Genomic DNA, 16,423 nt, shown 5'->3' with positions numbered 1-16,423 from the left:
CTAAAGGAGAGGATCAAGGAAGGAGAGGATCAAGGAACAAATTTGGAATTTGAAGCTTTTTATTTTAATCTGGGGATTAAACCCTAGGGCACTTTACCACTACATCCCCATCTCTTTTCTAATTTTAAAATTTTGAGACAGAATCTTGCTAAGTTGCTGAGGGTCACCTTCATCTTCTGATTCTCCTGCTTCAGCCTCCCAAGTTGCTAGGATTACAGGTGTACACTGCCACGCCTGACTCAAGGAACAAATTTGGAAGAGCCATCCATTCTCCAAAACTTACATTCAGACCTCATCCGAGAGGGTGTTACTGTGGCTCACTGGATGGTAGAGACATTTGCTGAGGAATTGCAGGTCTGGGCTGGAAGGTGAATACCACCTGCTGGGATGCTGAAGGTTTGGAAGGAAATCTTTCTCTGTGGTATAAGTGAAACTTGTGGAAAATCACCCATAGGAAAGCCAGTGAAACCTGCTGGAGGGGATCTGCCACTGGGTGAGTCACATACCACAGATGGAATAGGTGCCAACAGGGAAGGATGCTGACTGTTGGCATCATAGGAGCAATGAGAAGAAGTGCTGGAAGCAGGAAGGAAGCCTCCTCCTCTTCCACTGTCTCTTTAGCACCCTTTATAATTATATGCCAGTTGACAAAGGAGAAATGTTTTTGAAGGTCCCATGCAATATCCCAAAGGAAGGCTGAAAGGGTAGATCTGGAACTGAGAGGCAGTACATTGATAATTGCCCCAAAGCACAGCTTGTATTGTCTGCTTTATATATCAAAATGTTCTGTTATCACCTCAACATGCTCTTAGCTAGATGACACTTAGCCCTGGAATCACTGTTTTCTGCAAAGGAAATAGCAGCAGTTTTTTCTTAAAAAGAGAAAAGTATAAATGCCCCAAAATATAAATGTTGTTCATGATAATTGAGGCTGCATTAACCTGAATACATTGTTACCTTCAGAAATACACCATTTGGGGCTATCAGTCAGGATAAAAATGACATTTTCACAATAGAGAGATAAAGCTGTGTAAATCCTGGACACGAGGTTCAGATAAATTCTCAGATAAGGATGTGATGGATAAAAGGCTTTGCACACTTTTTCAAGCTTTTGATAACTATTTGCAATGTACCATTTTACTTTATTTCCTTTCACTGAAGAAAATAATTCTAACAAATATTGAGAATTTAAAAAGTCATAAAGTATGTCTTTGAATATGTTGAATAATATACATTTTACTTTATAACAGACACTGTAAAATTTGGTTGAGTGAATCAATTTTGCATTAATAGAGTAAACAAGTTTTGTTCCCTATATTTTTCATGCAGGAAAAATCGACTAACAAAGAAAAAGCAAAATCAAAGGCATCAGCAAGAGTTTTGCCACAGTTGTCTCTGGTAATTAACCTACACCCTCTCAATGTACCTCTACCTATACTCTATATTCTCAAATATTTTGCCATTTAAAAAAATGTTTGTTAGTTTTTAAACTTGAAAAATAACTAACTGAATTTCTGATTTTGAAATTTGTGCTCCAGGTTGAGTCATTTCTGATCATATATCTTAGGCAAAATAGACTATCTTAATAAAATCACTGTAACTATAATTTCTTAATATGTACAAATATTCTAGTACTATGAGTAGAAGAACTGCCAACATAGATTAGCAGAAGGATTATCAGTGTGGGAATCAGGAACGAGGGCTTGGATTAAAGCTTTGTCCCTTATGGCTCTGTGACCTTTGGGAAGTCATTACTTCTCTGAGCCTCATTTCTAGGTTTGAAAATGAGACTACTTAATAATCTCTGAGGAGAAGGCTCTCAGTACTAAAAGGCTGTACTACAAAAAAATTTCTCAGATCTTGGCATTTTTTTTATTATTTTGACTACAAATGATTGTTTTCCTGTGGAAAAGACAGTTAATAGACATTTTTAGTTGATAAAGGGCTGGACAAGTTAGATTTTGTCATAATAAAATTTATAGTCTAATAAATTATGTTGAATTAATGCCATCAAATTACAGTCTTGTAACTCCTTGAAGCTGAGTTTAATGGAGTTTCAGTGCAAACACTATTGTTTTACACTGTGATAAAAATATATAACATAAAATTTACTACTTTAGCCTTTTTAAATACATAGTTCAGTGGCATCTAGTAGTGCACCCTGTTGCGCATCCATAATTATCACTCATTTCCAGAGTTCTTTTTTATCTTCCCACACAGAACCTCTTGTAACCTTTAAATGACCACTTCCCAATATTTCCTCCAACAGTCCCTGGAAAATCACCATCTTACTTTGCTCTTATATATTTGATTAGGCACGTCATATAAGTGGAATCATACAGTATTTATCCTTTTGCATTTGACTTATTTCACTTAGCATAATCTTTAGATTCATCCAAAGCATTATTTGTATGGACAGGCATTTTAAAAGTTTAGTGCAAACGGCAATATTGAATTTACGTCGTTGCTCTGTACAAATTTGAAACAAGGATGATTTTCACTTAGAAAACTTGAACATATTGTTAGATGAATTATCTTGAAAATTTCAAAGTACACATTTTAATTGAAAATATGTGTTTATTGATAATGTGTCATTATACCAGGTCTGTACAATTGTGTATATTATATTTTCCTTAGTCCTGCAAAATCTATTAAAGACCTGAAATGGACTAGACAATGTATTTTCTTTTTAAGTATTTAACAAATTGTAAAACTGAAAAATTGCTCTGTTTGTTGTGTCTTGTCAGTATACAGATTGAAAAATATAAACTTAATTGAAATTACTTACTGAAAATCTATAACTGAGATTAATAATACCCCTTTCCTGTAGAAAAGCACACAATCAGCTACAGTGGATTGTTCAATATGTGCTTTGAATTTTATGTCTTAGGGGAAATAGTATTTTATTTTTAAAAAATAATTCATTAAAAATGATTTTCATTTGCATATTAAGGTTTGAACTTGGATAAAAGTGCTCCAGCAACAAAGCTACAATTAAGACCTAGAGTGATTTTCATTATAGACCTTGATTCTTCTAGAAGATGATCACTGAGTTGAAATTAAGTTGATCCAGCACTGGTGGCTCCTAGCCTGTATGAACCGGTGATCTGATTCCTACCCTTGTTTTACACCTCATTCATAGCACTTCTGTGAATCTTAAATCTTTAAAGGGCAGAGGGAAGGATGGAAAAAGCACTAACTTATAAACTGTCCTAACCTATTTTCCTGAGAAAGAAGAAACTGAAAAAGAAAGACTTGTGTGAAATCACTTCATTTGGGATGCAGGAGTAAGAAACTGGGCTGAATAAAACTACGAAGAAAGAGGAGCTAATCTAAGCATGGGTTGTCAAGTTGGTCTGGATCTAAAAATAAGAGACAGACTACATTTTCAGCATTAAGAAAACATGTAGATTTTCTCTAGGAACTATATCATACATCTTTAATCCCTGATACTCAGGAGGCTAAGTCAGGAGAGCCCCAAGTTTCACTTTGGCAATTTAGTGAAACCCTATCTCAAAATAAAATGAAAAGGGCTGGGGATGTAGCTAAGTGGAAAGCACTAACCCAGCAAGTATAAGGTCCTGGGTTCAATCCCCAGTACCACACACACACACATACACAAATGTAGATTTTACTTTAAAATGATCTTTTCTGGGTTTGTTGATGAATTGCTGTCTCTAGCAGTAGGGGTTTGTGTTCTGGTATTACAATAATTTTCAAGAGCCAATTAGTCATGGCCTTTCTAGAAGATGTAGCTGCCCTCCTGTCTGCTGCAGCTCCCTCCACACACTGTTGTTTTCCAATGTGAATCTGAGAGCCAGTTGCCTATCACCACTCACCTTCTCTCTCTCTAAGAGACTGTTCAGATAATGTAAGTATAAGAATGTATGACCCCAACTTTAAATGATGGCAAAAATTCCCAGGCAGTTTAAAGCCATGAGAACAGGAAGCTGGGATGTGAGGGAACTCATTAGCACTAGAGATCAGCTGAGGGCACCTTCTCATCAAAATAGAAAGTGTTGAGAGGAAGATCCTTATGGCAGATAAGACCCTCCAGTGAGTGTCTACCAACAGACAGACCAACTTGATCAGCTGCTCAAGCACCATGCTACCTTCATGACAGCTAAAGAAATCAGGTAAGAGACCACAGTGCCTGATTTCAGTAAAACAAAACAAAAAGATACTTTGAAGAAGGCACGAAGAAAAAAGTTCTCTGCATCTTCCTTCCCTTATCTCCAATGAGCCCAGCCCAAAGAGAGATGCCATTTCCTTAGAGGAGGGAAGGAAAATTAAGCCAAATCCTTAATCTTGAAACCCAGGACCAGGTTCACCGTGGTGAAGCCCAGTGCTGAGCAAACTCCCACAACCCCTATCATCAGGTCCATAGCCACAGACAGAGCTTTAGGAACCACATTAGCCTCTGGAACTGACTGCCTTTGAGGCAGGAGAAAAGAAATAAAAATAGTAGTAAGGACACAAAAAGGAAGGACAATGAAATAACATTTTAATTCAGAAGTTTTGCATACTTTTCCAGGCCTGTCACTCTTTAAGCTAGTCTCTCTTGCAGGCCTGAGACTCCCAGATTCTTGGAAAATCTGTAAAGCTATCTGTGCACTGCTAACTAACACCCTCCCCCCGCCCCAATAGATCAAGCAAAAAGAGAGATGATATCTTGAGAAACCTATAATTTGGGGACATTTAAGCACTATCAACTGATCAGATAATAAAGACTACATATCAACTTGAGGATTGGGAGAGTGACCAGACCATCATAAACTATCTTGAGTTCGCTGGACTGATGTTATTCCTACATACCTTTCTATATATACCCCTCACCAAGTTTCCTTTAAAAGAAAAGCCAGAAAAAGCTGCATCTCTCACTCTGAAGATGATTTGACTTCTTGAATGTGTATTCCTTATTTTACCCACAAAGTGTCTCTCTCTTGAGATTTCCCCCATTCTCCCTTGAATATGTGTCTACTTTCTTAAATAAACCTCTATGCCTCTGATTGGCAAGTGTGAAATTCTTTTACATTACATATGCTAGGAAGTCTGCTGTTCCTGATTGCTTCTTCTTTCTGGGAACTCCTTAAATCCTTCTTCAGAGATACCTCTTCTGTGATACCTCCACCAGCTCCCCTACCATCTCAGGCAGCAGAGCAGGGAACAGGACTCTACTTTCTGGGGAGCAGGGCATGAAATCTAGTGCAGATCAGTGTCTCAGAACCCAGTCTCAGTCCTGCTATGGTGAGACCCAGCACCTGGTAGAAACTGAAGGACCCATACACATGCCAGAATTCTAAGACAGAACCTATAGATCTTCCCTGGCATCAGGTATAGACCTGTACACTGTTAGAAGAGACCTGAGTTTCAATCTTCATAATTTCCATCCTTGGAATGGGTTCAGGAAGTGCCTATCCTTTTGAGACTCTATTTGTTGTGACTATCACACTCAGGTGTGACCCAGCTTAGTGGCCAAGGGACTCTCTCTACCCACTGTCCCTCAACCTGAGCTAGCACAGCTGTCACCAGGCCAGGGCTAGCAAATGGAGCTCCAGAACTTCCTTAGCACTCACTGGAGACCTGTATCCAAGAGAGATGGACTCATGTTTCAGCCTGCATCACTGCCAGCTGTAGCATAGGCCTCCATGTACCCTGAAACTGCAGGGCCATGCAGCTGTGAGGCTCAGGCACAATCCAGCTTAATAGGAGTCTAGGTGGCCAAGGGACTGTCTTCACCAACACTATCAGAGCCTCAACAGCATAGTGTGGTGTTAGACCCCATCCACTGGGGATAGGGCAGCAGAGTAAGCACAAGATTTTGCCTTGGAACCTAGCACATGGCTGGTAAAACCTAATACTGGGCAGATCCTAATGTCTCTTCCTGCAGACAAAGCCTCTAAAACAGTTCCAGTGCCAGGGGAAGATACACAGTCCCATTAGATTGGACTTTATCCCAGTTAGCATCCCCTGTGGCTGGCTGCAGTGATCTGGGGGTACAAGTCTACCTTAGTAATAGGAAGTCCATAGTGGTGCTGGTCTTGCAGTCTATGGATTCAGAGTGTGACAGCTTTGTGACATTGGTGGCAAGAAGTATTATATAGAAGCCTGGGACTGGTCTATCTATGGTGATTCTTCCCAGGTTTTGGCAGAATCTTATAGTGCTTGACCATGGGCCAGTAACTGAATGAGGCATTTGGGCCTACTTGGGCCTCAGGAAGAGGCTTGTGAGCATGGACTACATTTTCTAGGTACTTTCCTGATTCTTTATGAATTGCACAGAAATAGTGTATTTGGGACAAACTTGTTCTTGGATTTCTCTGTAGTACTGAAGTAATGACAATACGCTGTTAGCAGACTCCTGGAAAGTCTGGACCTGAGCACCATCCAGTGCTGAATAGAAAAGTTACTACAATCTCAGAGAAAATAACCAGGCTGCTTAAAATTTCTGGAAAGACTTGCGCATGTGTGCAGACATACACACACACACACACACACACACACACACACACACAAACATACACACACGCATACACGCACACACACAAACATACACACACGCATACACGCACACACAGCCTGATTAGGAAGAATGGAATAAATACCTAATCCATATGCAGAAAACATCACATACCAGCAAAGATCAAGAGCTTTTAAGAAACCATGACCTTACCTGCAAAATCAGGTGCCAGAAATTAATCAGTTGAAAAATAGAGACAAGATTTTGAAAGATGTAAGAAGAAAGAAGCAACAAATAAGTGTGTTCCATTGCATGATACTGGACTTCTCAGAAGAAACCTTATATAGGTCAGGAGAGGGTGGCATGAGATTTTTTTATAGAACTGAAGGAGAAAACTGTCAACCAAGTGTACTGTGCCCAGAAAAGCTGTCCTTTAAAATGAAGAAGAGATAAAGGTATTCCCAGACAAACAAAAGCTAAGAGAGTATATCTCTACCAGACCTGTTCTACCAGAGTTGATAAAGGAAGTTCTTCAAACTGAAAGAAATATTAATGGATAAAGAAGAAAACATGGAAGGTATAAAATTAATCAGTAAGAATAATTATACAAACAAATTTAAATGTTCTAATATTATAAGCATTGTGTATAACCATTTATATCTTTAGTGTGAAGACTAAAACAAATAATTAAAAAAATAATAATTATATTAATATGTTAAGAGCTAAGTAATACAGAAATATATAAATTGGGATATAAAAATTTCATTGTGTAGGGAGGAATGCAGTACAAGTATACAGTTTTCTTATTAGTAATATTTCTCTTGTTTATTTCTGTTCTTTATAATCATATTAAGTTGCTATCATTTCTAAGTAGCTTGTTAAGTCAAAAGTTTATTTTTGTAATTCTCATGGTAACCACAAAACAAAGATCTATAACTAAAAATCATAAACAATAAATCAAAATAACCACTAGAGTAAACTACTTAACCGTAAAGGAAGACTGTAAGGGAGAGAAAGAAAGAAACTATAACAAAACTAGGAAACAAGTTATGTAGTGACTACAGTAAGAATTTACCTAAGAAAAATCATCCTGAATATAAATGGATTAAATTCTCCAATTAAAAGACATAGAGTGACTTAATGGGTTAAAAAAAGTGAGAGAAACCTAAATATATGTTGCTTATAAGAAACTCATTTACGTATAATGACACAAAGATTGAAAATTAAGGGACAGAATAAGATATTGCAGGCAAACAGAATCCAAAAGAAAGCAGAAGTAGCTATGCTTATATCAGATAAAATAGACTTTAAGTCAAAAGCAATACTAAAGAGACAAGGAAGGTCATCATATAATGTCAAGGGGGTACAGTCAGCAAGAAGAAATAACATTTTATATATATGTATATATATATACATATATATAATCTCCAACATTGGAACACCCATGTACATACAGAAAATATTAATATATATAAAGGGATTAAAGAAAAATTTCAATATAATAAAAGTTTGAGGCTTTAATACACACTTTCAATAATAGAAAGATGATCCAAATGGAAAAATCAACAAAGAAAATGAAGAAGTGAATTGTACCCTAGACCAAATGCACCTACATCTATAAAACATCCCATCCAACAGCTTTTGAGTGCACATTTTTTTTACATCAGCACATGAAACATTTTCTAGGATATGATAGGTCACAAAACAAGTGTTGGCAAATTTAAAACAATTGAAATCATATGGGGTGTCTTTTCTGACCACAATGTAATAACACTAGAAACCAAAGACAAGAAAATTTTGGAGACTATACAAATACATGGAAATTAAACAGCTTACTTTTGAACAACCAATGAATCAAGGAAGCAATCAAGACTGAAATTTAAAATTTCTTGAAACAAATGATATTGGAAATACAATATATGCAATCTATGGAATATAGCAAAAGTAGTGGTAAGAGGGAACTTTATAGCAATGAATTCCGACATCAAAAAGATAGAAAGATCACAAATAAAAAGCTTATTACTACACCAGAACTAGAAAATCAAGAAAAAAAACAAACCATAAGTTATTGGAAGGAAAAATATAATAAAGAGTAAAATGGAAATAAATGAAATGGAGACTAAAAACAAAATACAAAATATCAATTATACAAAGAGTTCCTTCTTCAAAAAGATAAACAATATAGACAAATTCTTAGCTGAACTAAGAAAAAGAGAGGACTTAATCAGAGACAAAAAAGGAGACATCACAACAGCATGGAAATCCAAAAGACCATTAGAGCAATATGAGTAACTATGTGCCTACAAATTTGATAACCTAGAATAAATGGACAAATTCCTAGACCTATATACCTTACCAAGGAGGGTGGGGATAGGGAAAGGTTGATCAATGGGTCCTAAGTATAGATAGATAAAAATGAGAAGTTCTAGTGTGCTGTTGCACAGTAGGGTAACTATAAACAACAATAATGTACTGAATACTTTAAAAAACTAGAAGAAAGGATCTTGAAAGTTTTCACCATAAAGAAATGAATGTGTGAGGAGGTAGGTATGTTGAATCTGATTTCAACATTACACAATGTATGTATGTATTGAAACGTTATAGGGTACTCCATTGATATGTACAATTTTAGTCATTTTTTGTATTAGTTAAAATTTTAAAAAGATAGAGATACTTGTCAAAATCTGGGTATTAACAGAATGAACACCTCAGTTTTAGGTAACAGATATCCATATCGAACTGGCAGCACGGATTTTGGTAATGTCTCTCAAGTAGCACATACTATGTGTTCTTGGGTAAAATCTGCTGTTGAGTGTTTGAACCTCCTTCCCACATTCCTGATTTGTTTGGGAAAATGTCAGCATTTTATGAAACACATATTTCATGAAAAAAAATCTACACATTGCTTATTAATGCTATTTAAATCTCATATTTTAGGTGAGTACAAAGCCCCAGTGGCAGCAGGCGGCCCCTTCATTTAATCTGAATATAAAGCAAGACAATGAGATTCCAGAAACTTTTAGTATTAAAAATGAACAGTCATATGGTAAGAACTTCAATATTCTATATTAGATTTAAGAAAGTTTCTAGAGGAAAAAACACAACATTTAGCTAATAGAGTCACAAATTATAAAGCCTAAATGAGATTTATGTCAAGTAGAAAAATTACTCCCAAATATTTTCCATCAGAAAGTAATTGATTCAGTTCTTAGTTATTTCAGGCCATTGTAAATGCTGTTAGAGATGATATTTTAGGAATTGGGATGTTTATCATAAAACTTTTGTTTATTGTAGTTAAAAATTGCCCTTCTATTAAATTTTTTTCTGAGATGGATTTAATGAGATATAAATATTACTTCCAAATTAGTCATTTAATTCATTATTACGATTACCAGTAGTAGTAATAGTAATAGTAATAGTAGTGTTAGTAGCAGTTGCAGTAGTCGTAGTAGTGGTAATAGTAATAGAACTGGGGGTTAAATCCAGATGTGCTTTACCATGGAGTTATAACTCTAGCCCCCCTGCCCTCTTTTTTTTAAAAAAAAAAAAACATTTTAAGATAGGTTATTGCTAAATTGCTGAAGGTTTCACTAAGATGTTGAGGTTGGCCTCAAAGTTGTGATTCTCTGCTTTGACCTCCTGAGTTGCTAATTTTTTATTTTATTATCCTGATTCCTTGAAATATAGTGCTTATCAGCTGGACTTGATGGCACACACCTGTAATCCCAGCGGCTCAGGAGGCTGAGAGGCAGGAGGACCAGGAGTTCAAAGCCAGCCTCGGCAATTTAGCGAGGCCTAAGGAACTGAGTGAGACCCTGTCTCAAAAATAAAAAGTAAAAAGGACTGAGGATTTGACTCAGTAGTTAAGTACCCCTAGGGTTTAATCCCCAGTACCAAAGAAACAAAACAAAATAAAAACATTGTTTATCAGATTTATTACATTTAATATTAGCATTTTTATTATGGTTCTGATTCTTTAAATTTTCTTAAATAGTTTATATTCAGTTTTATCATAAGTTTAATTTTGTTCATTTAAAAAGATCCTATGCAAGTATAATTGAAAATTGTTTATTATATTAATAAAATAGGATAAATCAGTTGAATATTCTTGAAATAGACAAAGTTTTCTATCATGATGATATTAAACCAGAGTAGTTTAGCTTAGGGTTCCTTAAGAATTTAAAGCACTTTTTTTTTCTTGGATGGTGCTTTAGCATTTTTTCTAATCACTTAAATATTGTAGCTAGCTTTCTAAAGGGATATTTTTTTTTTATTTAATTCCAGGTGAATACATGGAACACTTTGGGAAAAAAAGCAAAATCCTGAATCAAATTGATGATGGCCACGCTAAACCATCTACTTCCAAATCAAAGGGCAAATCTTCATATAAAGAAAGAGAAAACTTTAGAAGTACTCTTGTTAATGTCATAATGTAAGTTCTGTAACACTTCTATTATGCATTACCCTCATTAGAGTTCCTGGGAAATTTTATCTAAAAATATAAAAAATATAATATTTCTGTGCCTTAAAGTCTTGTTGCAGTGAGGTCAGTGTATAAATAAAGAAAGACTTTGAGTTTAGCTCTATTAAGCATGTCCTACTTTTAAACCTCATGAGTTTTAAATTTATGTATGTTAATGGTTGACGTTGGCTGAGAAAAATTTCTGTGAGTTCTGGTTATGGCTATGGAAGCTGGTGGAAAATTTGGCTAGTTTGTTTTCCCCCATGTTGTCTGCTCAGGTGATATGGTGACTTCTCTGATGTTTGGATTTCCTTGTGTAGAAAAGGAATGGGGTGGAATGGTCTGTAATGGGAGTATGGCCTGAGTGACCTGGTCTGGGGTTTAGAACATTTGATGGAGAGCATTGTAGACTCAAGTTACTAGTTCCTCTTTGCCTTGTTCCCACACAGCCTCACATAAGCTGTTTGGTACCCTCTTTTGTTTCACTACGAGTCAGGGTACAACCACTTGTGGAACAAATATGGTCTCATGACCTACTGTGGTAACTCACCCACCTGTGGAACCCTGTTTTACTTTCCCCTTGTGGCACTGTACTGGCTGGGTGACCATCTTGAAGGGATGAGAGTGGGTACTGAGTGCTTAGAAAGTGCATGAGGGGTATTTATGGGAGTTCTATGCAGCTGAATTGAGGCTGTGTGCCTTGTCTAAAGTAGTTTTGGGTTTGCTTTTGCCAGGCACTCTAGAATATTACCAGTTAGGTCCACTCGTATACTGCTTTCTTGGTTTAAGTGTGCTTGCATAACACAACCAGTGTGAAATCAACACCCAAATCAATGGAAGGCCTTTGGCTAAAAATTCTTTTTTTTTTTTTTTTAAGAAAATCATTTTAATATTTTGCAATCATTTTACTATATATATATTAATATCAGTCATTTAACCCTGAAAACAACCTTCACTTATACAATGTAAAAAAATTTTTCTTGACAGGAAGTGATATTTATTGAATGCTAGAAATACTCCATTACCATAAAGCTACAAAGAGATTCATGCTCCTATGAGCAAAGTTAGGAGAACAAAAATAATTATACCAGTGATAAGCACCAAGGCAGAACTTTTTTGCACTTAGGGCCTGATTGGTTGTATCTAAACATAACCTCTAACAATAAAAGACAAAAATAATACCTCATTTGGCAAAAAATAAAAATACAAATGGAGGTCTGGAAAAAGTGAAAAATGCCCATTTTTAAAATAAAATAATAAAATCAATTGTACTTATTCTTTAGTTAATGTGACATCTGAAAAGTATATTTATCTCATTTTTCTTTAGATTACTCTCAACAACTCATATTGTTTCATTTTTTTCATCTGTTGTCACATTAAAGTAAATAGTATGTTGAATTATGTCAGCTTGCTGTAATGAATCCCAACTATTAGAACTAGATCCAGAAGCTCCAACAACCTTATCTGCAACTACTCCAACATGTGAAACAGATTATTATTTATCTCTGTTAATTTTTAAGATCCCTAGCCAGACAAGATACTGTGATTTGTGTGTGTGTGTGCTTATGTATGTACACACAAGTCTGCCAGAGCCATATGACAGAGTGAGTGCAACCCAGAGGGGAGATGTACAAACAAGTTTACATTATGGTCCAACTGACCCCCTAAAAGACTTGGGTGGCCAGACACTATTACTTCCAAAATAAACCTGAGGCTGAGCAATGAGGTAATTAGGGGATCTGTCACCACAATGAAGAGTCAGTGACAGGTTTGGAAAACAAAGACTAAAGCAGGATACCTTGGCCACAGCATTCCCATGACACTGGAAAACACCAAGCAGCAACAGATACTTTTCAGGAAGGGATTAGAGGTAGGGAATCCCCTTATCTGTGGCTGAGGACCTCGGTACCTCCCAAGAGGGCATTTGCAGTAGCCTCTACCTCACCTAGTAGGAAGGTCCTGGAGTGTGCACCTGGGCATCCCTCCTCTTGATGCCAAGGGTTTTCCCCACTCGTACACTATCCCCCCCTGGAGAATTGGCTAAAAACAACACTACTCTTCTGTGTCCAACTCAGTCTCAGAAAGGGGTCTCCTGTCCGGTAGGGATCCCTGAGTTGGAGGTAATGCTGATACACTGTACACTGTAGAGCAGTAACATATGAAGTCAGCCAGTCTACTTAAAAAGTCAAGCACTCTACAGGCAACATTGGCCAGTTATTGTTGTCTCAGTATTAACACCTTTTACCAAGATAGTTTCTTCACACAACTTATAATGTGTAGGGCAAAGAAGAAATACATATTTCTGAAATATGATAGAAAGATTTTTTTTTTTAAGTTCAGTGTTAAGATTCCTTAAGGGAGGGAGAAGGAGGCATATTACTTTTCCACTTTTCCACTTTTTCTTCCCATCCTTGGCTTCCAGGTAATAGAGCACTAAGGTTCCTGTGAAATTAGCTAAAGGTTCCCATTGCCCTTCCACCCGCAGAACAATTCTAGGGAATTCCTAAGCCATCTACCTCCCAAATTTGTAATCGTAACTCTGGGCATGTCTATACAGCTCTTTAATTCAGTTTCAAAATCCACAGCATTTTTTAAGCAAAATGACACAGTTTTGCATTCTTTAAATGCCAGCTATGAAATCATCACTTAAAAAACAAACAACAAAACCTATTTAGAATATAAATGTAAGTCAAATAAGATTTTCTTCTTAATTTTTTTTTTTTCTGTGCTAGAGCTATGAGCCAGGGCCTCATACATGCTAGGCAAGAGCTCTTCCAGAGCCTCACTCCCAGCCCTCTTCTTTTTTAAAGGTGTTTCGTTTGGTCTGTCGAAGACATGCCTATGACTGCTTTAAAAAGCCCTTAGGAAGAGCCTCATGGGGCATAGTAAAGTTTGATATTTTGTTCCAATGTTGTCAGGTTCTTAAACTGCACTGTAGGTATGACTTCCTTCAAGAAAACCCCCCAAAATGGGTGCATCAGACACAGAGGAAAACATTCATAATTCAGTGAATTTTAGTCATACCAAATTAATAATCTAACCTATCCAAACATGCAACTTATCTTTTTCCTCCTTCAAGGACTTAAATTCCCTTCTTCACTAAATGGTTACTTTTGGGAATCAAAATCTACTGTATTTCAAGTTAAACTCGGAGGATTTTGCACAACTATAGCATGATTTTAAATTCATATTGGCATTCATTTTTCTGTATTTTCCTTTATGTATCCTAAATAAGTTTTCAGAACCATAATATATAGGGAGAGATTAAAAGAGTTTTATATCATTCTGTGAAATTCTAATAAATCTTCAGTTTATCGGGGTTTATCTCTTAGCTCAGTGTCACACAATCTACCAGATAAAAGTATGGACAAAAAGTATTTCAAATACAAAACCCTTAGCTCTGTGTCATAAATAAATTTGGGTAAAACGGCAAGCCTTCCACTGAGTCATCTCGGCAAAGATGACCCATCTTCTCTGCAAGCAGTAACCTTTCTTTGGCCAGGAGGACAGACATTCCCAAGAGCTTGGCAAACTCTTCTGATGTTAGGGATCCTTTTTCTGAAACTGTCTCCAGGGCCGAGGCTACCATTTCCTCTTCCTTGTGGGACTGAAGCTCAATTACCATGACGCTACTGTCAAAAACCCGGAGCCTGAGAGGTAATTTCAGTGCTTCTAGCATCTTGCATGCATTCACTAAATCTTCTGGTGAGAGCAATTTCATTCCTCGAGCCCGGTTTACTAAACAGTACACCTCTGTGAGTGTGAGTGACATTATTCCGCCTCGTTCCTCTAAAGGCACCTGCAATATTCCAGCCAGCTGTTTGGCCAGCTGCATGTGGTACTGTGTTCCTGAGCCATAGGTTTCTCTGGTAACTGGGTTAGCTATTCCCATGCTCAGCAAGTAGGACTTAAATCTGATGGTCTCATCTTCTGTGATGTCACCCTGCGTCTCTTTAATTTTATTAGCAATTGATTTTGATAACTCCACCATTTCCTTAGCCTTGATCATTAGCTTGCTGAGGTCTTCAAAGGCCTCAGAAATATTTTTGTCAGTTTCTTTTCTTTTTTCTTCCAGTTTCCTTTCGATACCTACAATTCCTACAGCTCTTACTCTTCCTGGCTGGGGTCCTCTATTTGTATTGACTGAGACACTGGCATGTTCTCCCATCTTCTTTGTGTCATTTCCTCTGATAAACGCCTGTAAAACTCAATCTGGCCATGCTCTTTGAAGGAGAGTTTGATATAGGAGTTTTTACTACTCTGGAATGGGCCAGGTTCTTTGGTAGGAGGAGCTGGGTACAGATGAACCACTATTTTGGCACTCTTCCCAATTCCAGCTGCCTATTCCTCAATGAATACAATGTGGGACAGAGGAATGGCCATGCAGCACTCATGATTTTTCTGATCTCTCCAAATCAGTCCGTGTGTACTAAGGAGGAGGGTCCCAGCATCAAATTTTATCTTCTCCTCACCGTCGTAGATGCGCACCCCGTGCTGCTGGATCACCAGGGTCTCGTTGATCTCCAGGAGGCCGCTGGTCCACACCAAGTGGTCCATGGCCGCCGCCAGGCCGGCCTCCACCACTCGCCAACGCCGGCGCTCCCGGGCCGCGAGCTAAAAATTCTTAAGAAACTTTTTTTTTTTCTACTTGGAACCCCTGGCCAAGAAAGATGAACTTTTAAAATTCTTTCTCAGTGGTTTGAATGATGAGCGCAGACACGCTGGAACACATGGTACTGGATGGAAGATGGCTATCTCTTTAGAAAGTGAACAGGTTTAGGAGGCTCAGAGTTTTCTGCCATGCCAATTGGCCAGTCAGAAGGGCACATTCCAAGGGGACATGAGGGCATGCAGTGACTGAGATGAGCTTTCTTAATACAAATTCCTGTGCTTATAATTTCTAGCCCATTATATGCATATATAATGTTTTTGTCAGCTTTTTCACTACTGTGACCAAAAGATCTGAAAAGAATAATTAGAGTGGGAAAAGTTTATTTTGTGGCTCATGGTTTCAGAGATCTCAGTTCATAAAAGGCTGGCACCATTCCGTGGAGCTCTGAGGTGAGGTGGAAAGTTATGGTGGAAGAGGGTGGTGGAGGGAAGAACAACTCATAACATCTCAGCATGAAAGCAGGGAGACTAAGCTCAACTTAACAAATATATACCCCAAAGGCATGACCTCTTCCATCCACACCTTACCAGCCTATAGTCACCACTCAGTTAATTCCTATCAGGGTATTATCACATTGAAACGTTAAGACTTTTCATAACCCAATCATTTCACCTCTAAACCTTCTTGCATTTTCTCATACATGAGCTTTCGAGGGACACCTCATTTCTAAACCATAATATATATGATCATGCTGTCTGCTCCAAAAATGATTTTACTTCTTCATTTTCCATCTGGTTGCTTTTCTTTTCTCTTTCTTTCCTTTTTATACTTGTTAGGTTCTTTGGCTCATTATTGAAAATAACTCCTGAGAATGGAATTCCTTGTCTTG

General features: G+C 37.3%; 2 protein-coding genes across 2 annotated transcripts in view; one reads left to right on the top strand and one right to left on the bottom strand.

Annotated features, from left to right (window-relative positions):
• Dnah7 (dynein axonemal heavy chain 7) overlaps positions 1-16,423 on the top strand; it is a 293,210-nt gene that overhangs the window by 12,491 nt on the left and 264,296 nt on the right. Inside the window, exons 3-5 of the mRNA XM_040294623.2 lie at positions 1,330-1,398; positions 9,398-9,506; positions 10,745-10,892. Coding sequence (XP_040150557.2) covers positions 1,330-1,398; positions 9,398-9,506; positions 10,745-10,892 — 326 coding nt within the window. The remainder of the gene's footprint in view (positions 1-1,329; positions 1,399-9,397; positions 9,507-10,744; positions 10,893-16,423) is intronic.
• On the bottom strand, positions 14,034-15,521 carry LOC101974834 (vacuolar protein-sorting-associated protein 36). The gene is given in 2 exon segments (XM_040294629.2): positions 14,034-15,062; positions 15,065-15,521. Coding segments are annotated over 2 exon segments (1,161 nt in total). The 5' UTR covers positions 15,480-15,521; the 3' UTR covers positions 14,034-14,316.

This window comes from Ictidomys tridecemlineatus, chromosome 7 (assembly GCF_052094955.1).
Source record: "Ictidomys tridecemlineatus isolate mIctTri1 chromosome 7, mIctTri1.hap1, whole genome shotgun sequence".
NCBI classification, from domain to species: domain Eukaryota; kingdom Metazoa; phylum Chordata; class Mammalia; order Rodentia; family Sciuridae; genus Ictidomys; species Ictidomys tridecemlineatus.
This window is presented reverse-complemented; position numbering and strand designations above follow the sequence as displayed.